At 52.0% G+C, this 23,909-nt stretch overlaps 1 protein-coding gene across 2 annotated transcripts in view; it reads right to left on the minus strand.

Annotated features, from left to right (window-relative positions):
- Window positions 1-4,505: 4,505 nt before the first annotated feature.
- Window positions 4,506-23,909, minus strand: part of DGKZ (diacylglycerol kinase zeta) — a 30,591-nt gene continuing 11,187 nt past the window's right edge. The window contains exons 8-32 of one of the 2 annotated variants that reach the window (XM_085306331.1): window positions 23,727-23,843; window positions 23,563-23,634; window positions 23,103-23,198; window positions 22,766-22,848; window positions 22,147-22,207; window positions 21,620-21,733; window positions 21,055-21,195; window positions 20,278-20,356; window positions 19,928-19,983; window positions 18,774-18,836; window positions 18,447-18,520; window positions 18,220-18,331; window positions 17,709-17,908; window positions 17,312-17,412; window positions 17,098-17,177; window positions 15,931-15,975; window positions 15,578-15,647; window positions 12,770-12,810; window positions 11,747-11,937; window positions 11,135-11,166; window positions 10,191-10,234; window positions 9,693-9,813; window positions 9,200-9,236; window positions 8,767-8,866; window positions 4,506-5,969 (exon numbers count right to left, since the gene is read on the minus strand). In XM_085306331.1, the coding sequence (XP_085162457.1) occupies window positions 5,853-5,969; window positions 8,767-8,866; window positions 9,200-9,236; window positions 9,693-9,813; window positions 10,191-10,234; window positions 11,135-11,166; window positions 11,747-11,937; window positions 12,770-12,810; window positions 15,578-15,647; window positions 15,931-15,975; window positions 17,098-17,177; window positions 17,312-17,412; window positions 17,709-17,908; window positions 18,220-18,331; window positions 18,447-18,520; window positions 18,774-18,836; window positions 19,928-19,983; window positions 20,278-20,356; window positions 21,055-21,195; window positions 21,620-21,733; window positions 22,147-22,207; window positions 22,766-22,848; window positions 23,103-23,198; window positions 23,563-23,634; window positions 23,727-23,843 (2,247 nt within the window). In that variant the 3' untranslated portion in view covers window positions 4,506-5,852. The remainder of the gene's footprint in view (window positions 5,970-8,766; window positions 8,867-9,199; window positions 9,237-9,692; window positions 9,814-10,190; window positions 10,235-11,134; window positions 11,167-11,746; window positions 11,938-12,769; window positions 12,811-15,577; window positions 15,648-15,930; window positions 15,976-17,097; window positions 17,178-17,311; window positions 17,413-17,708; window positions 17,909-18,219; window positions 18,332-18,446; window positions 18,521-18,773; window positions 18,837-19,927; window positions 19,984-20,277; window positions 20,357-21,054; window positions 21,196-21,619; window positions 21,734-22,146; window positions 22,208-22,765; window positions 22,849-23,102; window positions 23,199-23,562; window positions 23,635-23,726; window positions 23,844-23,909) is intronic. The other variant, XM_085306339.1, reaches the window with a different exon arrangement.

Below are 23,909 nucleotides of genomic sequence, written 5' to 3' on the forward strand. Positions count from 1 at the left end.
GGGGGGGGGGGGGCTGAGCTAGTGCCGCTCAGCCCCAGACCACGCAGGAGCAATACCCATCCTGGGGCCCAGGACTCGGATTGCCGTTTGAAGATGACCTCTGGTGCACCTGAGGTAAGATGGAGCAAAGAGAACTGCCCTGTATCTCCATCAGCTCCATTTATGTCTTGTTCCCTGCTCCTGGTGACCTCCGGCATTGCTGGACTGATCTTTCCTGGTCTCTGCTCTTTTCGTCTTTTCCCACTCATTCTGCCTCCCACGGGGCAGAACATGCCCCTCAGGGAGGTACCTGAAGCAGCACATTATTTCTTATTGCATTTCACGCTGACTCAGGGCTCTCCCCAGTCCTGTTCCTCACAGCCTGCTTGTGACAGTCTGTGGCTCAGCCCTGCTGCAGCCTTTCTCCTTGGGTGAAGCATCAATACATTATCAGATTGCTGGGTGGGGATGAAAGGACTTTGTAGATGTGACTGCTTCCCACGTCCACTACCATATTTTCTCAGGAGGCAAGGGGATGCAGGGACCAAGCCAGCTCTTTTCTTGAGTTACCAGCCAAAAGGGCTAGTGTCATGCCAAAAGAGTGGGCTGTGCTGGGGAACCAAGCCATTTTTCCACCCCTTTCCCTGGAAGATTGCTGTTGAGAGAGCTGGGCAGCCACAAGCAGTTTTCTTCTTTCTTTCTTTTTCTTTCTTTCTTTCTTTTTCTTTCTTTCCTTCTTTCTCTCTCTCTCTCTTTCTTCTTTCTCTTTTTCTTTCTCTTTCTTTCTCTCTCTCTCTCTCCTCTCTCTCTTTCTTTCTTTTTTAATGAGCTGCTTCAGAATCAAGAATTGCTTTCCAAGAAATTCTCACTTTTAACTCACATGCTGCTGGCAGTTTCCTGAACATCTGTAGAGGTTTAGATGATGGCTGGCAACCATCCGGAGGGTGTGATCTCCCTCCCTCTCTCCACACACACAGAGCAATGGGTGCTGCTTTGCGAGGGCTACCACCGGATGAGGAGCAGCAGCAGGGCAGACAGAAATAGACCTTTGAGCRCAGAGTGCAGAAACGGGTCCTGCCAGCTGGGTGCCTAGCAAAGTGAGTRGCACCCCTTGGTCCTCCATCACTGGGGACTTTAAAGCAAAGCCGGAGAAAGCTGCAGGAACAAACCACGTTCAGAAAGAGGAAGGGGAAGTGACTAGGTGTGTTGCTTTAGGCTAGGGTTCAGTGGCATCAGTTTTGCAGTCCTGAGTCACRGAGCTGTAATGAGCAAACCAGGTCCTGCTAGAGCTGTGAAAGAGTTGGCTGTGGAGTGAGCATGGCTGGTTTTCTTCAGTCTTCACTGGGCAGGAGCCACTGAGACACTGTCGAAGTCCCCAGTACAGAGCAGTCCAAAGTACTGAGAAGCTCACCATCAAGTTTTGCTCTTCCCTTCATTTCTACCCTTTCTCTTTCCTTTCCTGTTGTCTCCTTGGGTTGGGGATCAAAAGCCACATGATGGCATCACGAAAGGTCACCACGTGCATCACTTTTCAGACATGGCTGTGCCAGACATGTCCTTTCTTCCCTTTCAGAGGGACGCAGAGCTTCTCCGGCTTACATAAGAAGCAGAACGCTATGATTGCAGAAAGAGGCCTCATACCAAGGGAAGGAGGGAAGAGAGAAAGAAAGCATGACAAACCGAGGTGCACTTCCCTGCAACTGTTTAGCTAGAGCATTTTACCTCTAAAGTGTCACAATTAAGTAATTCACGGCATGAAACTCCACATTTTACATCCTCACTAAAAGCCTGCTSCTTGGGGCACTATGGTACAGTAGCGGCAGTGCAAGGGTACAGCTGTGCATGGCAGGAAGTTTTGCTCGTTCATACTTTGGCAGGAGACGTGAGGGTCGCAAGCACAGCTAATAATTAACYTGGTCAACTGCTGGCACCCCAGGCCTGTTCAGCTAGGGTTGGTTTTGCATGGCATTCACGAGTGTGCATACATACCCACACATGTGCTGGCTGTGTGCACACTCCCAGCTACATGGGAGACTGAACAGACCTCCAGTGTTTGGCCTGATTTTCTGCATCCTGCTGCAGGGGAAGAGATTGAGGAGGCTAAAGCCCTTTGTACAGAACTGCACAACTCTCTCCAGGGCAGGAAGCTGAAGGTAGACTGCCTATTTCCTAACACTCCTCATCAGAGCAATTGCATTTAAGAATTCTTTTCTCCCCCACCATAAATTTGACACCAGGGCAGCTGGAAAACTCTCATTGCCATGGTTACTGACAGTCCTTGCTGCAGAGGAACAGGCCAAGTGCCAATACGCTGAGTCTGGGCACTGAACTGGAATCAGCCTCTCCTTGCAATCACATGTACATCTGGTCCCTGGGCATTGACCCAGGAGCACTAGGACAATTTGGTGTGCATTACACCCATTACAGAATCCCACTGTTAGCTTTGGGCAGAAGTCAGCGAAAGGGAGGCTTCTGGGGGTGGAAGGGACAATGTGTTGGGGGAAGGAGGCTGTCTCTCTACAACCAGAGAGGTGGAGGCAGTAGTGACAGGCAGGCTGTCAAGCTGCCCTCAGAAATCTGAGTTTACAGTATGAATCACAGACCGTGTCCATCTCCAACTCCCTACCACAGCACTGTGGGGGGCAGCAGGCTCTATTACCTCTGTTTTCCAAAGGAAACTCTGAAAAAGAAACAGTATTGGCCATGGTCATCCTTACGAGTCAGTGACTGAGCTGAAAGCTCTTAATTCTCTTGCTCTTGAATCATTTTGCAGTCCTCCTGTGAGAATTGGGAAGATACTTGACACTGCAGCCCTAGAGCTTAGCACTAGAAGCAGGAACAAACTGCTCCCTCCTAAAGATGAGAATGAATAGGGAAAGCCTTGGCTTCTGCTCTTGCTGGGAAAGCAAATTCATCCCCAGCAGAGGAACATGGCTGGGGACAGCTGCATTCACCACAAGAAAAGGGTTTTGTAGGAATGTGYACAAGCAGAAAAATTCTGAAATTTGGAGGTGGGATGCTGCTGTAGTAACCAATCAATAGTTGTGCAGCTGCAAAGGGCAAGTCAGCCTGATTCTGCGACTGCTGTCTCCTGTCCCAGAAAAGAATGCAAGTAAGGCAAGAACAGCAAGCTGGCAGCTCATGACTCTCAGGCTCATCTGGATCACTTGGAAGGGTAGTGGATTTTCTCCCTGTTTCATGTTACCATAAATACTGATGTATGACACGGAGTGTCCCTGAAGGGGGAGAAGGTCTCACAAGAGAAAGGCCTTGCTTGCATGCAGCAATTGTGCTAGATGTCTGCTGTGCAGGGAAGTGGTCCAAAAATCTGATCCAGCAGGGAAATTCCCAGAGTACTTTGAGCCTGTGGTTAAGACGTGGGACAGAAGCCTTGGGGGGAAAACCTTGTTCATACCAAAAAAGGTGTTTCATTTGTACAGTGTCCACCACATTCTTGCAGATACGGAGGGAAGGAAGGAGGGAGGGAGACGGGAAGGAAAACATCCATCTTTTTATTTCAATGGCAAGAAACAACAACATCCAAACAGTCAAAGTTGAAAAGCAATGGGAACACAGGCTCATGCCAGGCCATCAGCCTGATAGAGCTGGCACCCTTACGGAGTTACAAAAAATACAGTCCTACAACAGCATCTAGGAAACACAGAACCAGGTATTGCACAGAACCTCTGCCCTCCACGGGCAGAGCTACAAAACACCCCCTCCGCCTAAAAACAAGCCAGGCTTGGAATTGCACAGCAACTCAGCTCACACGTGCACAGAGGGGCCAGGCGGGGAGGGGGACAGTGTGTCTCTGAACTACCTGTACAAAAACTAAGGGAACATATAAAACTAGGGAGAAAGGCAGATGGTGGGGGGCAAGCTGGGGCTGTAAACTTTTCCAGCCCAGGTTGGGCATCCTGGCTGGGGGGCAGCAGTTTGCACCTTTGAGAAGACAATTGTGCCTTGTTTTTCTGCTGCWAGTGAGCAGCACTGCTGGCTAATTCTGATGCTGCTGGAGTACTGCAGCTCTAAATGCACTGGGATACTAATGTTATTAATTGCTGATAGTACTACTGGATCCCTGACAGAAGCCTTTGCACTCCACTCTGCACTGCYCTGGCCCCAGGTACGCCTTTATTTTCTGCCACAACTCCCCTGGTCCTCTAGGATAACTCCCTGCCTCCCCGACCAAAAGCCTCAATGCTATTGTGGTTCTCAGTGGTATTGTGATACTTTTTTGGTATTGGCATTATGAAAGATTTGAAAGGTGTCACCTAACACTACRCAGTAGCCACAGCTTGCTGTGAAGACTCACACCCTGGTTGAGCTCAGGATGATGGTGGGGTCCACACAGACCGCATGGGGCAGCAATAGTACCCTGCAAGCAGCAACCTAGACTGGTTCCACAACTGCCTCCCACCTGAACATGCCAAGCAGGTACACTACCTCCAGGGCTTCTTGCTCACTTCATGTGCTGGCACCTCTTGATCTCAGAGACTTCAAAAGTCTTCAAAAGCTTGCTCCAGCATACATTGTATCCACAGGGGAGATGGGCCATGGTGCCCTTGCACCCTATGGCAGGCGGTACAAGAAATGCCATCCCACTGCACACATGAAAACTCTGGGATCCCTGATGTTTTCTTTCTAGGCAACCAAATCCTTCTTTCTGCTAAAACTGGAGAGGTCAACTTGGCATCCTGCCTAGGAAACCTGTGTCTGGGTGAGCTCCCACAGCTTTCCCAGCAAAGCCTTATATCCACTTTTGAGGGGGATGGCAGAAGTCACGCTCAGAGGATGCAAGTTCACAGGTTGGGGAGGAGTGGGGGGAACCCCTGAGAGTAGCACTGACTCTGGTGCTGCCTCTCCAGCTGAGTGTCACTCCTAATGTTGTGCTGGAGCTGAAGCAGAGAGGGCAGCTGTATCCAAGTCAGCTAAAAAGMACATTAGGGAAATATAAGAGCCTCTACACCACTGCCCCGGCCAAGCGTGGCTCTCCACCATGGCTACAGTACAGCACAGTCACAAAGAGAGGCCCAGCAGCCAGCCACGTGCACCAGCTGCCCCCACACAGCTCTCTGAGGGATGGAGAGTCTGGAGGGCTCCATCCAGACCATACYTATCCTATGCCAGATTGTGGACTGGCAAAGCACTGAAAACAAAGCAACCAGAAAGGCAGGGTCTGGAAGCAGAGCAGCCCCAGCGCTCAGCCCCAGTTGCTCTGGGGAAAGGTTGGGTGCATGTCTCAAATATGTCATGGACTTTTCTCTCGCCACCAAAGGGCCCCAGCAGGGCAATAGGATAGACCCAGAMCAACATGAGGGAAGAGCAGCAAGAATCATGGTGCTTCCCTTCGGCCCACARCACCCACGCAGGCCATCCTGCAGCCTGCCCAGCACAGTCTACACCTCCCATGGCTGTACTGGGAAGGACGGAAGGAACTGGATGTGAGCCTAGCAAAGTGTGCAATGGAGGGCAGACCACTGGCAGGGAGAGGGGGCTGAGCAACAATATCCCACAAGGATCACAGGCAATAGCCTATGGGGACACTGGTATCACTCCCATGTGCAAGGGAGAGAGAGGGCTTCATCCTTTGCCTGCTGCAACAGGCCCTGTGGGATGGAGCCCATCCATAGCAGGGAATGTGGTGGAGGAAGAACAAAGCAGGGACACRTGAAGAACTGGGTTTCAAATCCCAAATACCCACTGTCCTAATAAATAGAGTCCCAGCCCTGCCTGAGGCAGAGTTCTGCTGTCCCCATCTCTTCTGGGACCAGGCGAAGATCTAGGGAGGGCTGGGCCAGACTCACAGCTCTGCCAGTTGCTGTCCTCTTCTTGTCTTGCCTGAGCTGGCTTGGGCTAAGGCACACTGAGCACTACACAGCTGTCTCCTGGTCCTCCCGCTGGATCATCTGGTAGTGCTGTCGGTTCTCGAGGTAGGCAGCCAAGTCGGGGTCGTTGGCCTTCTCAGCCCTGTGTTTGGGAGTGTCTCCCTGCACAGGGAAGGCAGGGTGTCAGAGCACTGAATGCTGCCTCGTGGACCACTCTTGGCACCAAAAGGGCCCCTTTCCCCCAATACTCCCTTCTAGAAGGTGGCTCCAGTGGAGGCCTGCAGTACCCAAAGCCAAGCTCTGAGGCAGGAGATGTGCCAGGAGGAGGCGGGCAGTAAAGAAAGCATGCTCCAAAGGAGCCTGGCTTTGCTAAGAGGCTGGAAACAGTCTGCGGAACTGTCTGCCATCCCATGTGCAGGCCAGGACAGAGACCAGCCCTGGTCTTCTCCAGCCTGCCTGCCACACCGAAAGGAGACAAAGGTCCGTATCTGTGACCTGCTTCTTTTCTGGTGCTGCAGAGGCAGGCGGGAGAGGGTGAGGAATGAGGAGTATGTCTGGGGAATGCCCGGGAATACCAACCCCCCTTGCCTCTCGCAGCCTCACTAGCGCTCCCGCTCCCAGAGGAGGATCACATTTCACCAGCTTATTGCAGCCATCTGGACTGTGTCCACTAATGAACTCCYGCACTCCATAAAAAGCAAATCTGTTAACAGCTCTCAGCTACGTCTCCTCTCCCCCTTCCCTCCCCCTGCTCCTCGTTCCTTCTCATTAAGTGCCCGGGCTCTGTGGTGCTGAACAAACCCTCTGCTGAGAAAGGCCAAGGAAACCTGGCACTCTGCCGCTGCCATTGAAAATCAGCCCCAGAAGGAAAGCGGGGCCTGCCCAGCTCATCCCGTGGTGCACAGCAGGGCAAGGTGGCTGCAGTGGGGTGCAAGGGCCTTCACGACAACCTACAGTTATATTTCCTCAGTGGTCAGACATACGAAGTCTCCACCATACGTGGATACAACTGTGGACAAAAGCCTGAGACCCCCCCCCGCCCCAACACACACTCACCACCACCACAAAGGCAGAGAGATGACGAACACATACAYGGCTCCCCCGTGCAAGCAGGCGTGCCATGGGGACAGGGCTGGAACTCGGGGTCTCCCTTCTCTCGCATGCTCACATACACAGGAACTGCTAGGGTCACCCCCCTTCTCACACTCAAGGACACATTTACGAAGAAACTTCCTCTTCCATACGCACTGTGGCCTGGCCACGCCACCGAATCCCTGTGGTGATCTCCCCTCACCCTCGCACACGCATGTAGCGGGGACAGAGACTATTCTGTGCTTCACTACCCCAGCTCTCCTCAGGGGCCTCCTCTCTGTATCCACTGAATCCAGGCACTCATTTAACAAAGGGGGGGGGAAGACATGGAATTGAGTTTCTTTTTCATCCACCTACAGAAGCCCTAATGTAACGTTGCCTGCCCAGATCCACAGCCTGAAACTAGAGCTCCTGGGGCCCCTCTGCCTGCCCAGGCTGATGCATGCTACCTGATAAGATCCAGCCTCCTCCAAAGCTGTGGGATACAGGACCAGACTGTTTCAAACCCGTTGCTCAGCTGTGCTACAGGTCTGACACAGAGTTCCTGCAGTGAGGTTTCTAACAAGGCTGTTTCTTGCCTGTGCAAGCAAGTTGTAACCTGGAGCCTATGCAAGGTCAGTGCAGCAGAGCAGACAGGTCCCCAGACAGCTACAAACCCAGACATGCATTTACACAGGCATGTGCAAGTCCCCTTCCTTGGGGGAGCCTGTCATTCCTGAACTAGGCTCCCTTTTGCACTGGCAAGTTTGGGGTTGTTCATCTGCTTCAGGCAGATGCTTAAGCAGAGATCTGTGCTCCTGCCACAAAGAGCCTCTGTTCTACRGGCAGAGGGGCTGTGCTTCCGGAGCTGCCCTCTCCTCCTGGCGCTTCCCAGTGTCCCTCTCATCTGGGCATTGCCTTCTCTTCCTACAGCTGCTGGCTGAGTCGCCAGCCAAGCCACTCCTGCTCTGGGTGCTGTGCAAGGCTCTAGCCTTGGCCAGGAACAAGGAGGACTGACTGGGAGCCGGAGATTGTCTGTATGACATCTCTCTGGCAGCTGGCAAAGGGACTGCTCATGGTCTGAGTACCCAGAACTCTACCAGCTCCAGCAGGTTTGGATCCCCAGTTGGGCTCCTTCCTTGTGTCCCAGACCCATAGACTGCACCTTCTTAGCTTGTCACTGTATCTCCTCCACTACAGCTCACCGCTAGGATCCTCTGCCAGAGAGACCTGGCCACCTCCACTTCACTCCGTGCTAGCCCTGGGAACCTTGTGTACCAAAATGCAGCTTCAGTCCCTTTCTACAACTCCTCTGTGGGGGCTGGCACAAACCCACGACACCAAGACACATCTCAATTAATTCAGTATGTGACTGAAAGTGCTCCGGCTGCCTGCTAATACTCTCTGTAGGCCTAGTTCATCTGAAGAGTTCTCAGCCTTCCCATCCCAGCTCCACGTGGGGGAGAGTGGGGGGAGCCTCGCAGCTGGGAGAGAACTTGTCAGTGAGACTGTCCTTGCTCTGACCTCAGAGGGTGGAAAGGGGGGAGACAGGGATGAGACATTCCAGCCCCTTGCTGCTAATTTAATAAAACAACACACAGAGGAGAGCAAGGAGGAGAGGGATTTAACCCCTTATGCAACTTAGGAGTAGGCTAAGCAGGTAGGCTCTGCTGGGTGAGCATTTATATTTCATGTCAACCTACCAGGAATCATAAATGGCTCCTCTTCTCCTGGGCCTGCACACCTTTTCCACACACAGGCCATAAGCTGGCAAAGACTAGAGCCAAAGACTCATTTTCTGCTCTTCTGATGACCCGGTAAGTGGTCTGCTCCCACTGACCCCTGTGGTCCCCATGGAAAGCCCCATTTCTAGCCCTCCTGCCTTCACCTGCAGGTCTGTCTTCATGAGTGAAGCCCCGGCCTCCACAATGTAGTGGCAGATAGTGCGCTGGCGTAAGGCTGCRGCCTGGTGCAAACTGGTTTCGCCACTGAGGAGAAGAAAGCAGAAGACATGAGATGCCTCCACCCCAAACATGCTGAGTGGGGACATGCATGCACAGAGACAGCATCAAAGGACTGCTCTCAGTCTGCTGAAAGAGCTCACAGTGGGCTGCAACTTGTCTGGCAACATTTGCTCCCAGCCCAGACAGCCTTGGACTGAGAAGGGGAGATGCTGCTCAAGGGTTATTCAGTCCAAGAATGGACAGGAAATCATAGCTGGTAATGAGAAGAAGGGCAACTGTGTAAAAGAAGGGCTGACAAGACTGGTAACTTCACAGATTGTCTGGTCAACAGGTAATACAAATCACTCAACAACTTACTTCTCTTCCTCTGTGGCATCCAGGATATCTGAAGGGGCTAGAGAGAGAAATACAATGCAGGCCAAGTGAGACCAGGCTTCAGGACACAGACAGCCCCACCTATTCCCCAGTAACACAAAGTATCTTTCTGTAGGAGCTGCTATTTCCCTGCTGCCTGCAGAGGTCTTGTCTCCCAACCAAAGCATTCAGGTGAGCAATTGCATCTCTGACTCTCAATCAAGATCAGGGGAGAAGAATTGTTTGTGGACACCATTACAGAGAAATACCTAAATAAAAATTAAGCAGGCTGCATTTCAGTGATAGCTGCCACGAATTTCAATTCCAGCAGACAGATGCAATGGAAAGCCACCGCCACAGAAGCAGGATGCACCAAACCCAGAAGGAAAAGATTCTGCCCCCAAGAGCATCCCCTCTGAGCAGAGGGTCAGGCTTTGTTGCCAGCCTGTTCTGCCAAGGGGAGTACTTTGCTCACAGCAGAATGGTCCCAGTTTACCGTTCTCAATGATGTATTTGACAATATCCTTGCTCCCTGATTTGACAGCATGATGGAGGACGGTCTGTCCTGAGGAATCTCGCACCATCAAGTCTCTTCCAGCCCGGTGCAGCTCCTGGAACTACAAGATTGCCAGAGAGCTCCRGATAAGTTTCCTTTCTCAGATCACTTCTAACCACCAAGTTCCTGAACTTGCATCTTCAAGGTCCTCAGCAGGAGAGGAATTACGTCTAGCTCAGCCACATTATCGAGTCCCTTCCCTCCACATTCCCCTGGCAAGTAACGGGGCTTCTTGCCAGGAGCCTGCTTGGTTTCCACCTACCACTCCCAGCTGGGGCGCTGCCTTAAAGAAAGGCCTCAACAGGAATGGCTTGAGGAAAACAGTGGAGTCCAGGTGGTAGGGCATGCCACAGGCCCAAGGGACACATCAGCCAGCCCTGGACCAGTGCCCAGAGCCAGCTCTGGCTGCACATCACAGCACACGGTAGGAGCCCTTACCTGGCTGAAGTTGCCACTCTTGGCAGCTTCTATCAGAAGGTCATCTACAAAGAAGGGAGATGGGTCAGTGTCAGAAAAGCCAAGCTGTAGTGCTGTTTGTCTAATTGGGGGCACTGAAGGACTCAAACCTCAGCTGAGGTTATAAGACAAGCTCCTCTATGTGCTGTCCCCATGGTCTCAGGGTAAACAGTGGCCAGGCTGGTTTTACATGGGTGCTCCACCTTCAGCTATGCAAAGGACAAGCCAYGGGATCTGTGGTGATCACCCAGACTGTGGGCACATATCCGAGGCCGCAGCTAGGCCTCAGCCCCTGGCGAAGCATGTCTGCGCGAGAGAAGGTGCTTCTACCCTAGGAAGGATGACTGGTGATGGAAGTGGAGAGCAGATTCCCTGGAAGTCAGTCAGCAGCTAAGAGGCTTCTCACCAGTTACTCACATTTCCATGCACTGAGGTCTGCTCAAGCTCCAGGAAACTTCCCACTTGCTCAGCTCAGAGAGGCCCCTGACCTTGCGCTCTTCACCTCCTGAGCTCCTGCTGGTGCCTGGCAGCAACACCTTTCTCCCCCCCCCCCCCCCCAACAACCTAGCCAACAGCACATGGCTCTGCAGGTGGGGGATTAACTCCTCTGCCACATCATTTCCTGCCCTTCTCACACGGCATTGCAAAGCAGGGAAAGCACTTTGATGRACTGGTCTGCAAATCACAGTCACATCTCTACTTGCCCACCTCCAGGATCACCCTGTCCTGGCCTCCAAGAGTCTGTACTCCCACCCAGTGCACCAACAGCAGGGCCTGGAAAACCACACTCCATTCCTGGCCACATCTCAGAGACAGGACAGGCAAAAAAAAAAAAATGGTGGGGATCCAAAATAATTTGACGTAAGAGGAGGCACAGCAGCTTGGGAGACCTGCCAGATGCCTGCAGTAAGGACAGAAGAACTCACCTTTATGCGGGAGGCAGAGCCCAGTGTCCACACTGGAAGGGAAGAAGAAAAGGCATAATTAACCCCGCCAGCACCTTGCCCAAAAGGTCACACAGTGAGCAGAGGAATGGCTCTGGAGAGGCCTACCTGTAGCCCTCTTCCAGCAGACTAAAAGAAAGGCAGATAAAGGACCTAGCTGCCCTTTGGCCATGCCATCTGCTTCTCTCCCCCCTGCCCCAATCTGGGTTCTTTCTCATCCTCACTTCCACTTCTACTTTGGTTCTGAGCTCCAGTGCTCACCCATACCCAAAGCTGCCATGATTTGGACCTACACAGACCCATGCCCTTTGCCCTATGGACCAAGCCCTGGAACTTGACCCCATGTCTGAGTCACCTGGTGATATTCCACTCTTTTCAGCAGAGCTGGCAGGGAGCAGAACAGAAAGAAAGGCATCTGATCCTGGTCTAACTCACCACTGGAATCTTGCTCGCTTCCTGGGAGCCTCTCTGTAACCTATCTTGGGAATTGTAGCTGTGAAGCCAACCCCAGCTCTCCCATTCCTGCTCTCCCCATCCCTTTTGAGGTCCAGCACTCCATTATCTCCCACTTCAGATCACAGCATGCAGTCTCACCTGGGGGTAGGAGAGGAGGGAGGAGGGGAGGAAGAGGAAGGGAATGCAAAATGGTGCTCAGTGGGAGTGGAAGATGAGTCAACGAGGTCAGGCATGGCAGGAGAGGTGCCCACAGTCTGGGTGATCACCAGCTCTGGGTCCAGCACAAAGAGCTCATCCTGAGAGATCTCCGTTACATAGTTGAGGTGCTCCTGGAAGACACAAGTCAGCTTCTTCAGAAGCTCCCATCCCCTGACATTCTGTGCCTTGTAGCCCACCCACTAACTCAGCAGAGTGATGGTGGCTCAGAGAGTCATAGGCCCTGTGCCTGGGAAGCCTCCATCAACAGCACTAAGGCTGATGTGAAGCTGAGAGAAAGCAGCATGGTGTGGAGCCTTGTGGAACGAGAGGTGGAGAAAGGAAGGGAGCTGGATCCCACCTCATCCACTCCCAGGAAATTTGTGATCATCAGTGTCCATCCACCAACTTCCAAAGTCATGGTCAGGCATGCCTTTGCTATATCACTCTTCTCCAGTCTTCACTCCCAGACTGGCACAAATCCCACCCCTGTTTCTTATCAGGACCTTAGTCCCTCACCAAATTCATGCCATGGTCCAAAGCTCACTCTAACGATTCTTGGAAACTAATCATCACTTGGCCAGGTTGAAAGGAGACTACTTCTGGCCTTCTTGCCTCCTGCCCTGGGTAGGACTCTGCAGGCAGCTTCCAGCCCATGTCCCTGTGCTCCCACCYGCTCTCCCTCCTTTTCCAGAGGGGGCAGTGTGTGCTGGGGCAGGTCCTGGGCTAGGCAGCACCAGCTACCTCAGGGATTGCCCCATCTCCACAGTGCAGGGCTGCAGCAAGGCAATGTGGGTCCTCTTGCCCCAGTGCCAAGGGGAGCACTTGGGAGGCAGGACAGTGTGGGGTGTGGGACCTATGCAACGCCATGGCTGAGCCAACGTATTAAGTCTGTCCTGTCAGGACATGCAGAAAAAGCTGGGAGGAGGGCAGGACATCACAGCTGGAGGATGAGGCCACACTCACCTGTGCACGGTCTATCCTATAAAAACGATCYGCCGTAGTTGCTGTAAGAGAGAGAGACAGTGATTTTTGCATAGGACGAGGAAGATGGCCATTTTCCACCACTTTCCAYAGTGAGTGGTAGTGAGCTATTCAGCCAATTCTTGTCCTGCATGAAGGGCACAGCAAAGCAAACAGCAACTTCCTGACCAGGAACAGTCCCCTGATGTCCATCAGGAGTCTGCCAGGACCCCGCTATTCTCTTCACCTGAGAGGTAGCCCCTGGTGCCTAAGACTGCCATACCCCTGTGCAACATGCCTTTGCTTCCCATCTTCTCTTCAGTGACCCCTGGCAACAGCCATAAGCTATGGGGAAGACTAGAACTAGCTTATGCCATGGCCTTTCTGGGGACTTTCAGGTGTTTTGGTGTTGCAGAGATAACACAACACTACACAGAACAGATCAAGCTCTGGGCTGGACACTGCTCATCTTAGAATTTGCTTAGACTGGTTGAGGAACTACTCTGATTCAACATGATGCATGTTACTGCAGTAACAGTGCACAGAGAAACAGGAGCACTAAATGAGGCTMGGAGAATGGGAGCTCAGCCTCTCCTGGCTCTGACTTTACTAAGTAACATCCCATAGACCACCAAAAGGCCACATCAGAGCTTATAGTTGCTAGTCACGACAGAGCACACAATTTCCAGAYGTAGATCCAAGTTCCTGTTTCCTAGGATGGCAGGAGAACTTCAAACTAGCCTCCAGCCTGTCGTTCACAGCCCTCTGTCCAGGTGCATMTCTCCACTCATCCCTCTTCCTAAGAGAAGAAATCCCCACAACAGGAAAGGAGCTCCCCCAACAGCAATGAAACAAGTGGCTGTGCTGGAGCTAGACCCACACAGCTAATGCTCCCAGGGGAGCAGGGAGGGTCTGGGGACTTAYTGCCATTAGCCAGGGAGGGCAGGACAACTAAAGGCAGAGTGGCAAGATAAATAGGCCCCCTTGCATGGTGGCATTTCCCTTGTGATCCGGTGCTGCTGGTACCTACTTCAAGAAGGTTCTGGTGGGATCCTTGAGGGTCTGGGGAATTTCCTCCATGAACAGAATGAGGATGGCTGTGACACAAGCCAGAGCAGATTAGAGGAGCGAAAGAGCCCCATTTATCCTGTCCTGACTGGAGATTTACAGTCATGGATCTGCTGACGAAGGCCTGTAATTCAGTCACTTTAATGAGCCCATACTGTTTTGAATGAGGCTCTGGCTCCTTTCCTGACACATTTTCCTGAGCTCAGAACCTGCTGCTGGGAGACCGGTATGAGGAGGGAAAATAGTCCTGGTAGTGACACCTGGGAGCAGCAACTCCAGCAGCTCCGCATGCAGGGTTGAAGGCCCGAACCAGAAGCTGCACGTTTTCTGCCTGGCCCAAGGCTTGCCATGCCTACTTTGTAGCCCATAGCTGTGCCTGGCTTCCCTACCACAGGGTACCAACACACATCTGGGACTTGGGGTCTCAGCGGAAATGCAGCATCTCTGTTGAGGAGAGGAGAAAGGGTAGTTTATGATCCCTGAATCACAAGCCTTGTGCCCCARAAGGCCTTAAGCTGGACACCAGTGGCTGTCAGCTACAAAGATGGGCCTGCTCAGCACAGTGCCCCCTTCCTCCTCTCAGCTGCTCCTGCAGGTTTGGAGACTTGCTCCAGCACTGTTAAGAGGGCACAAAAACCTGCACTGACCTGGTCTGTGGGAGAATCCGAGGGAGCCACCCAGGTCAGTGAAAAAGAAAGACACCTAAAATAAGTCTTAGTAAGAGCAGCAGTGCAGCCTGGAAGCTTTGGAATCAAAGTAATGGCAATTTAGACAGAAAAAGGAGCAGGGGCTGAGAAATGGGACTGGAAGAAAGCCCAGTTTGWAAAAAAAGTCCCTGCTGCCCTGCTGCACATGCGGAGTATCCTGTAATCCCAGCTGACTGGGGCACAGCTTCAGCCCTACAGTCCTTGCCTGTGCACAGCTGATACCTGAATTAGCTGAACAAGAGACATTTCTGTAGTGTGTATCTAGACAGCACCTTCTGGTGGAGAAAGCTGCCATGCAATAGTCCTCTCCCACTCTAGAGCCTCTCCCCTGGACCTCCTCTTGGCCCAGGCTAGRGCTGGCTCTTGCTTTTGGCTATCTCCTTGGCTCTCCATTAACCCTCCTGCACACAGGGGCTGGCTCCTACGTGCTGCTCTCCAAACACACAGAAGGTTAGCTCTGTTCTGCTATAAGCCAGGTTACTGGAGTTAGAAATCTCCTCCTGCGAATCAGGGAGATGAACTGTCATCAGCAGTTACTTCTCTTGTCTGGCTGAAGTGAAGTGAAGGCAAAGGGAGAGGCAAAAGATGTTTCCAGGATGGGAGGAGAAGCGGAGAACCTGCTCCAGGCAGAGTCCAGCTGGGGACCTGTTCATCCCTATCACTGGAATCCACGCTGGAGGCTTTCGGTAAGCCTTGCTCCCAGCATACTGGAGCATGGGTGCCCCCTGCTTGTATGACACAGGAGAGCAACCAGAGCTCTCCAAAGAGCCCCAACACACTGCAAAACAGCAGCTGCATTCAGCTCTAGAGGCAGGTGAGCAGCAGATAACCCTCACCTGGCAGACTCCTTGCTCCACTCATGACCCTCAAGCAGAAGCACAGCTAGTGCCAAAGAACTGCTGAGCCTGGCTGCAGAGATCCTAAACATCCCCAAGTCCCAAGGCTCGAACAGTTCTCCGTGGCTTTTCACTATGAGTCCATCTCCTTGCCCCCAAATTCACACACAATCAGCACTCCAGAGGGAAATGATACTCACAGTCCAGGAAGCACCATTTTGGGGACAGCTTTTGGGATGAGAGAGTCTTTGGTTTGGCTCCATCCCCTTCCTGCACAGAAAGGATGATAAAGTTATGTCTCTTGGCTTTCCTGCCTCTCCCCAGGCTGTCCCTCCTGCTTTAGGAGGTCCCCACAGACACTGAGGGCTGCAAGTGCTTGGACAGAATGAGGAACTTTGAACACAGGCAAAACATACGGTGACAAGGAGTGCCATGGGACAGATCTGAGCTGATATACACCAACTCATTAGAGAGGTGCCACAAGATAAGCCCACAAGACCAGCATGGTGCACATGACAGATGGGTCTGGTGGAGGGAGAGAGGCCATACACACCTCAAAGAGCAGGCGCTGTAAAGCAGAGGGCTGTGGAGGGAAATCCTGCAGAAAGGCAAGGAAGGTGTACCATTACAATGTTTGTCTGGGTGGCCCTCTTCTCTCTTCAGCCCCGTAGGGATTTCCTCTGTCCCCTTACAGAAGATATGGCAGGCAGTTCCCTGACTATACATGCTGCCAGGCTGAGGTCCCAACCCTGCCCTGCTCTGGGRTGAGAGCACAGTGTTTGCTCAAGGAGAGAGAAGTGAAATGCAATGCAAGACACACCAGCCTCAATGTGCAGCTTTAGAGGCATCTACCAGCSTGATACTGTACAAAAAACAAACAAAAAAAAACCCCAAAACACTGTTCTCTGAGCCCAAGAGCCTCCTAGTCTCATGTCTGCCTAGGTCTCCACACCAGCACCCTGGGCACACAGGGGACAGAAGGCAGGAAAGCAGAGTCAGTAGAGCGAGGAGCAGGTGCCAGTGAGCTGGCCTGGGCAAGCAACTCCGTAACTCAGCTCTGCAACACGCTGCATGCATGTTGAATGGAATTTTCTTGGCCTCCAGAGCCAGTCAGCTGTAGGCTGGGCAAGGTCCTTTAAATCTTCTGAGACAAGAACAGATTGTGCAGCAGGACACATTGTGGGCTCAGAAGGTACTGCTCACCAGGGGCTGGCATTACACAGCCTATGTCTGGGTCAAGGACACGCACTACACTAGTACATTGGCAAGAGCACAAAAGTTCACACATGCAACTGAAGAGAATTGCGAGGGTTGGGGGGAACAACTCTAACTGGGCATCCAGGAAAGGACAGAGCAGTACCAGGAAACACAAAGCCCACAGAGGGCTGAAGGATGCATGGTACAGCGAACAAACGGACAGAGGAAATGCCTCCCCAAACACGTGGGATGGGCCAGGCCCTTGCGGGATGGGTGCTGGCTCTTTCCACTGTACAGTAACTTTCCTGGGCCATGGGTACAGAGTGAGAACAATGCTGAGAAAGAAGCTGCCAGACAAAGGCCATCCAGCTTGGGAATCTGCCTCTAGGATGTGTTGAAGGCAAATGGTGAGCTGCTACCAGAAGCAGGAATATGTTTGGGTGGTCATGGAGGCCTAGAAATCTCTTCCCTGAGCCTCTTCATCTTTAGCATTGTTGTGACCACTTCCCTCATGGCACCTCACCTCCTGCAGCCTCTCAATTTGGGTCCGGCACAACTCCAGGTCACTGTCTCCTGGAACCACAATGATCCCCAGTGGCACAGCTGTAGGACAGGGCACAAACAAGTTAGTGAGCAGCTTGTGCCTGAGCACCAACACCTCATATAGCCCAGCTGAGGGCACTGCTAGACTTGGTGATAGTGACTCCTACACCCTGGCTACTCAGCAGGTCACTCACAGGCTTCCTTGAGCTTTTCCTTATCGTAGTGCAGCACCTCATAGTCGTGCATGCTGATTCGGCTCACGCGGATTCGCAACCGCTCAGGCACTGGCTGCTGGCTGCATATAGGGGGAAAGGAAAAAGGAARGTATCAGAAAGTGACAGTCTACCTTCTCCCTGTCACACTCCTTCCTACAAAGGAGGGAGCAAGGCAAGAACATAGACTGGCAAGAGGAGGTGCCATCAACAGCTTCTCCAGCCTCAGAGTTTGGCCATGTTTCTGTGGCCTGATTCCTTCCTAGCCCCTCTATAGGGGGATTAAAATGCTTCTGGGAGAGATGGATCGGTTCTGCCCCTTCCCTCTCCATCCCTTCTGCTTTGGAAAGGAGGTGATGATTTGGTCTGAGGAACCTACTCATTGAGTAGAGGCATGGAGTTGCGCCGCTTGGTCTTCTGCACCATGTTGGCCTGGTTGCGCAGGGAAATGTGGATGCAGGAAGCTGCCAGCTTGCAGGGCTCCCCRTCTACCTGCATGGGGATGGCCTTGGATGTGGTGAGAACCACCTGCCGGCACTGGCACAGTCGCTCCCCATGGCCACCCACCTGCAAGGCAGCCTGTAAAAGGGACCAGAGTGAGAGAAGAGCACAGACTGAGAAGTGGATGGGGAGAACACCCAGTGTCAGTCAGATGTCACAAGTGAGCTGAGTCCTCAAAGTCTCAAGACTGCTCTCGGCAGGAAGAGATCCACAGAGATCCGTGTACAATAGCATCTTGTCTAAAATCTTAGAGAACAGATACTGTCAGATATGCTACCACCGTAACTCCTCAGTAGAGGAGTTGTGGACCAGGGGCATTGGCTGACTCCTGGCAATGGAACAGTCATCCCCCTGGTTGCTAGCTACCACCACCAACAATACCAACTCACCAGGGATGTCATGGTGAAGCCAATTACTTCGATGCAGCCATCATCATGGCGCTGTGGCTCGAAGTCGTGGTGCTCCCCAGGATTGCCCCAGGGCATGGTGCCTGCACAGTATCTGTGGAAGAACATGGGGTGACGCATAGACAGTCCCCGTCACCCAGACCTATGGGTATCTTGTAGATGGGGTGTGAGGAGCCTGGCAGAAGAGGGTGCATCCTGGGGCTACTCACCTGGGAATGTTGAGGAAGACTAGGCATTGGGGCTTCAGGTCCTGGATCTTGGAGGTCAGGTCTATCCCATCACACTGAAGACAACACAGGGACATTCAGGTTGCTGTAGTGTGTGTGTGTGGGGGGCATGGCCCACCCTACCCACCTGGGAGGAAATGGCCTCCCCTTCTGCTCTTCAAGGTATCAGTCCTCCAACCCAACAGAAGCCAATGCCCCAAGTCATACTCTCTAACAGCCCTGAGATATTCAGCATGCTGAGAAGGACAACTCCTTCCCAGCTCCACAGTGCRCAACCCTCCCTGGCCCAGGGCACTGTTGCACACTTACAACCAACTTGACGTGCTTCGCTAAATCTTTGGAGCTCCCCGTGAGGAAGTCAGAGAAAGCCGTCTGCCAAAGAAAGAAACATAACTTGCAATCAGACATCCAGCTAAACAGACAGGAAGACCACCATATTGACCTTCAGATCTCAAACACCAAGAGGGGCAAGTCACCTCCCTGTCCACTGGCAGAAGCCATCTCTCTCATGCCCAAAACCTGACCAACTCCCCTTGCCATTTTGCCTACCAGAATTCCTTGGAGCACCTCACAGCCCTAATAACACAGTCCAGTAATTCCTCACCAGCCCACTCCTGGCTTTAGGAAAGAGTTGGCAAGGTGGGCCTCCTCCAGTGAGAGACTGGAGTCACAAGAGAGAAGTTCAGTCTCAAGCTGTAAGGAAGTACAATAAAACAGAGCTGATGAGACTTCATTTAGAGATACCAGGAGAGACTGTATGGCCTATGTTGCACAGATTCTAGGGTCTGTCCCCTCTGAGTTTTACTGTACAGAGAGGAGGGGAGATAGACAGGAGAGATGTGAACTGATGCAGAGTAGCACTTGTCCTTGAAGACAGCACAAATACTGGTCACTCAGCCACCTGGGTAGAAAGGTACACCAGGATGTGTGTGTCTGTGTGTGTGTGTGTATGGACACCATGACACAAAGCTCTGGAAGTGAAATGCAGGAGGGTGACATAATTAGCCAGGGAGCCGTAATTGGCCTGAGGTATAAAATAAAAGACCAAAGCAATCTGGGGGCTACGTATACAGAGACTTCCTGTTCCAGAGTAGAAGGGACAGTCTGCCTCCCCACAGATCCAGGGAGGTCCTGCCTGAGTGACCATCCATGAGCCTGAGAACAAGAACAATAGTGGAAGGAGATCAAGAGAGCAACTGTACTGCAGGTCAGAGAGCAAGCTGTACCACCAGCAGCATTCACAGCCAAAAAGGAGCTGCAACTGCCAGTGCTTTAGCCTTTCTACAGCACCTCACCAACTTCAGTGGGATAGTTCAGCCTGRGTGCATGTAAAAGCCCATCAAACTCAGGCGAGTGGCTTAAGGGTGTGGACAGGATGGAGCACAGTGGAGCCACGCTTGTGTGTTTAAGTTAAGGTTGTTATGAATGCATGCCCAGCTCCTCAGTATTCTCCAGATACTCACCCCAGCATAGAACATTTTATTCCGAAATCGGCTGTTGAATTTCTCTGGATTTGCCTCTAGAGAAAGGAGAAAAAAGTCCAGGTAATTTGCTTGCATGTTGAAATACTTCACTTTCCTGCTCTTCCTTGAAGTGAGTTCTCCAGCCAGAGTCAGCCAGGACATAGGCCACAACTCTATTTCCTTGAGGAAACAGTGTCTCCTCTCTAAACCCATTATTCAYTCCTCATATTTCACCTCTGGTCATGTCCCTGGGCTAATCCTTCCTGTCTGCTTTCCAGTGGCTGAGGAGCATTTTACTGGCCCACCTCTGTAGCCATCAACACAGGCTCTGCCTTGGCCCTGCCACATACCTCGGGATTCGTGAAACTCCAGGGTCACCCGTGCGTCAAAGCCAAGGCTGAAGTAGTTATTAAAAACATCCAAGGGAAGCTGTAACGGAAAGGAGGGGTAAGACTGGGAACCTGGTGCTTGCAGGATGAAGTTGCCAACGTGCAGCCATGGCAAAGAACAGGTCACGTTACAGTAGAGCCAAGTACTGCACTTGTAAGGCTTAGAGAGTGAAGGCCTGCCTTCTTCCCAGGAAAGGCRGACTGAAATGACAGACCGGACCTTTGCTATCACTCCGAGCTCAGTGGTTTTGTGGCAGCTGTGTAAGTCCCAGGGCAGGACATGAAGCATACAGGCCCTGGGATCACATAGGATATGGGAGTGCAGCATTCCACTCACCCCCTGCTTGGCAGAGGTACAGCAGATAATGCAGTGGAKGCACTGGACCTCTGGCCAGCCTGCCTAGGTGAAGAGCACTCTGCGGGGACACTCTCTGCTTCCTGAGATACTTTCAGCCACCCATATTTCTGCTAGAGAAACAGTTTTGGAAGGAACTGGACTTATAACTTCTGCAAGTTATCATTAAAAATCCCTTAAGGACATTCAGTTCTGATCATTACATGCCTAATCCCATGATGGCAAAGCAGATAACAGCCATGAGGGGAGAAATGGAATCGGAGGAGGGAGATGGAAATGACAACCCACTGCTGTACCCTAAAGTGCTCGAGCTCCTTGAGCCTGTGAGATGCAGAATATTGATCCCCAGAGTAGGGAACAGACATGGACAAGAAGTGTCCTACCTTCTCTGTGGCCGCCTCATCCTTCTCCTCAGGGTTTGCCTCAAGGTTTGGTTCCACATGGAGGTTCCAGCGATCGAGCTGCACAATGTTCCCATCTTCCACGTGTGACAGGATCTTGGACAGAGGCTCATCTGTGTAACCCTAGTGATAAACACAACTTGGTGAGTACCCATCYGCCTCCCACAGACATGCCCCAGAGATGGTGGACCTTAGGCACGTATCTCAGAACAAAGGATGAAGAAAAGATCAGTTCCACTGGAATTGGAATTTTCAATTTAAAAACAATATACTTTCCTTCCAAAAATCAGCCAAATAAAAATTAAGTTTGAAATAATGATTGCYTGTGTTAATGTCCTAATACCTGATACTATAATATAAATCAGAATCGTTCAAATCACAGAAGAACTGCAATACCCAAACAGCATTTATTTGTTGATCAATATTTAGGGAATGTCAAGACATCTAGTTGTTGCAAATCCCCATCTCTCTYTCTCAAACCAGAGCTGGAGCACCCAGCCCATCTCTGTCAGCACTGGGCTCCTCAATGGCAGCAGACGTTACTTACCCCACCCCAGTTCAGTGTCCTGGCCAAGTCATTCCCAGTCCCCAAAGGTAGGATGGCCACAGGAGGAGGTGGGTTGAGGCGCAGCTGGTCAAGAATGGAGAGTATCCAGCCCACCTACTCAAGTAAGAGTGCAAAGAAACAACTGGTTATTTCAGGGCCAGCAAGCAGGTAGAGAACAGCAAGCAGGTAGAACAATAGCTATGGCCTGAGGGGAARAGACAGTGCTCCCCTTAGCCACTACAGAGGCTATTCACATCYGCTGATGCTCTAAACAGGTGCTGGTGGAGGTACCAGTAACCTTAGTGGGGACAAAGCCCCCCAAAGAACTACAAATCCAGACATGCCATGCAACTAGCACATCCTGAAGCAGTGCATGGGAGCCACAGCTGTCTGGTAGTAAGAACTGTACCACAGATCCAGAACAGGCCAAAATGTGCATACTGTATCACAGTGAGGAGGGCTGCTACCAGCACCAAAAAGGCTTGGGGTAAAGGGTGCTGCAGCCTGGAAGGGTCTGGGAGACTCACCGTGCCGTCTCCCCCACATGCCAGGATCCGCAGGTTGTGGACCTTCCGGTACAGCTCCAGCCTGCAAGCAGGGAGACTGGGTCAGGAGGGGAGGGAACAAGCACTGAGGCTGCAGCCTGGAAAATGTGTTACTGAGTGGCTGCAGGGTCCTCACAGGGCCCTCAGGAGGTGGCATTCACAAAGCCATGCTTGTCTATCTCTCCAGCAGCTCAGCAGTTCGCAGTCCTAGCCAGCCATACTGACTTTGGCTTCACTGGCCCTTGTAGAGGGAGAACAGAGTGTTTACATTCCTTGCACACATGGGTAAACCAAAGCACAGCAAGCAGACAAGATTCACGTGCCATTAATTGAACATTATGAACCAGATTTGGGAATATCATCTCGTATCTTAGCTCTTGGCCATTAGCTTTAAGATTACACTGTCTCTCCTGTAGGAAACACTGAAAGGCCAGGACTGTCTGCAGGCTTTCCTAGAGAGGCCTCTCAAATCCTGAACTTGATTTGAGTGCTTCTTTGCACAAGGAAGCTATGAAGTATCTATTAGCTGCAGGAAAAGCTCTTGGGAAGAAACTCTGGAACAGGGATGGGGGAGAATGGGGCTGTTGCCCTCGGTACTCACGCCTCTTTGGGTCCACCCTGGCTGAGGTCGAAAACTTGCCGTGGGTTGAGATACCACATGAAGGATTGGATGATCTTGGCTCCCTAGGGGGATAAGAAAGACTTCAGGGACCAACGAGATCCCCATGGAGAGAAGAAAGAAGGCATCTAGTTTCAGGGGGAGGCAGTGACAATGCTGTTCTGGGACCCTTGGGCAAAGCCTGGGCTAGGTGGGAGGTGCCAGATAGCAAACTGGTATTGCAGCTGAGACATTTCCAAAACTATGTTGAGTTCTCAGAGGATGAATGACGATGTGCCACAAAGCTGCCTTCTTGGTGAGATGTAGAACAAGAACGTACCTGATTACCACCGCTCTTGGGGTTCACAAACACCAGCAAGGGCTTCATGAGAGGAGCTGGCACAGGCTTGATGACAAAGGGTTTCCACCTCCCCTCCTGCCGGAGACACCACAGGTCCATCAACAAACCTGGGGAAATGCAAACTCACACGTCCAGGTGAGCCCTAATGTCAYATAGGCCAACAGTGGGAGGTGTCAAGGGAATGTTCCAGCCACCCTTTAAGTCTTAAATACTAGGACTTGCCCTGCCAGCAGGCAGAACTCACCTCCCAGCCTTTCTCACCTCTGTTGCCCCCACTGAGATCTTCAGGGGCTCCCAAGGCTCCTGCATACCACAACATCCTCCCTCCACCTCTTTAGCCCTACAGTTCAGTCCAGACCCTGCRAAGTGCCTTTGCCAATCCTGCTCTTTGCTGCCCAGCCCTTCCACCCTTCCAACACCTGGTCCCCTCATCTCTGACCTCAGCCCCCTTTTTGCTGGATTTCCGTTTGAACGATGCCCTCTTCTTCTTCTTACTAGACTTCAATGGATTCTAGAGAGAGAAGGAAAAAAAAATCCCCAAATTATGTCAGAAACTGCTGGGCAAGGAGTCATGAATAAACCATGAGAGTCATAGTGACTTACCTGGGGCCGTCGGACCCGCAGAATCCAGGTAGGAGGAACGACGACAGCAGCGTGAGCCCCTAGTGAGCAGGGCTCTTCGATGTGTTGCAGCATGAAACATGACACTTTGCTGTGATACTGAGGAGAGAGAATGGGAAGAGATGGAAAAAACTCAGCACTCTCCTGGAGATCACCACCTTTTCC

This window comes from Rhea americana, unplaced genomic scaffold (genome assembly GCF_003343005.1).
Source record: "Rhea americana isolate MKP2758 unplaced genomic scaffold, rheAme1 scaffold_102, whole genome shotgun sequence".
Lineage (NCBI taxonomy): Eukaryota > Metazoa > Chordata > Aves > Rheiformes > Rheidae > Rhea > Rhea americana.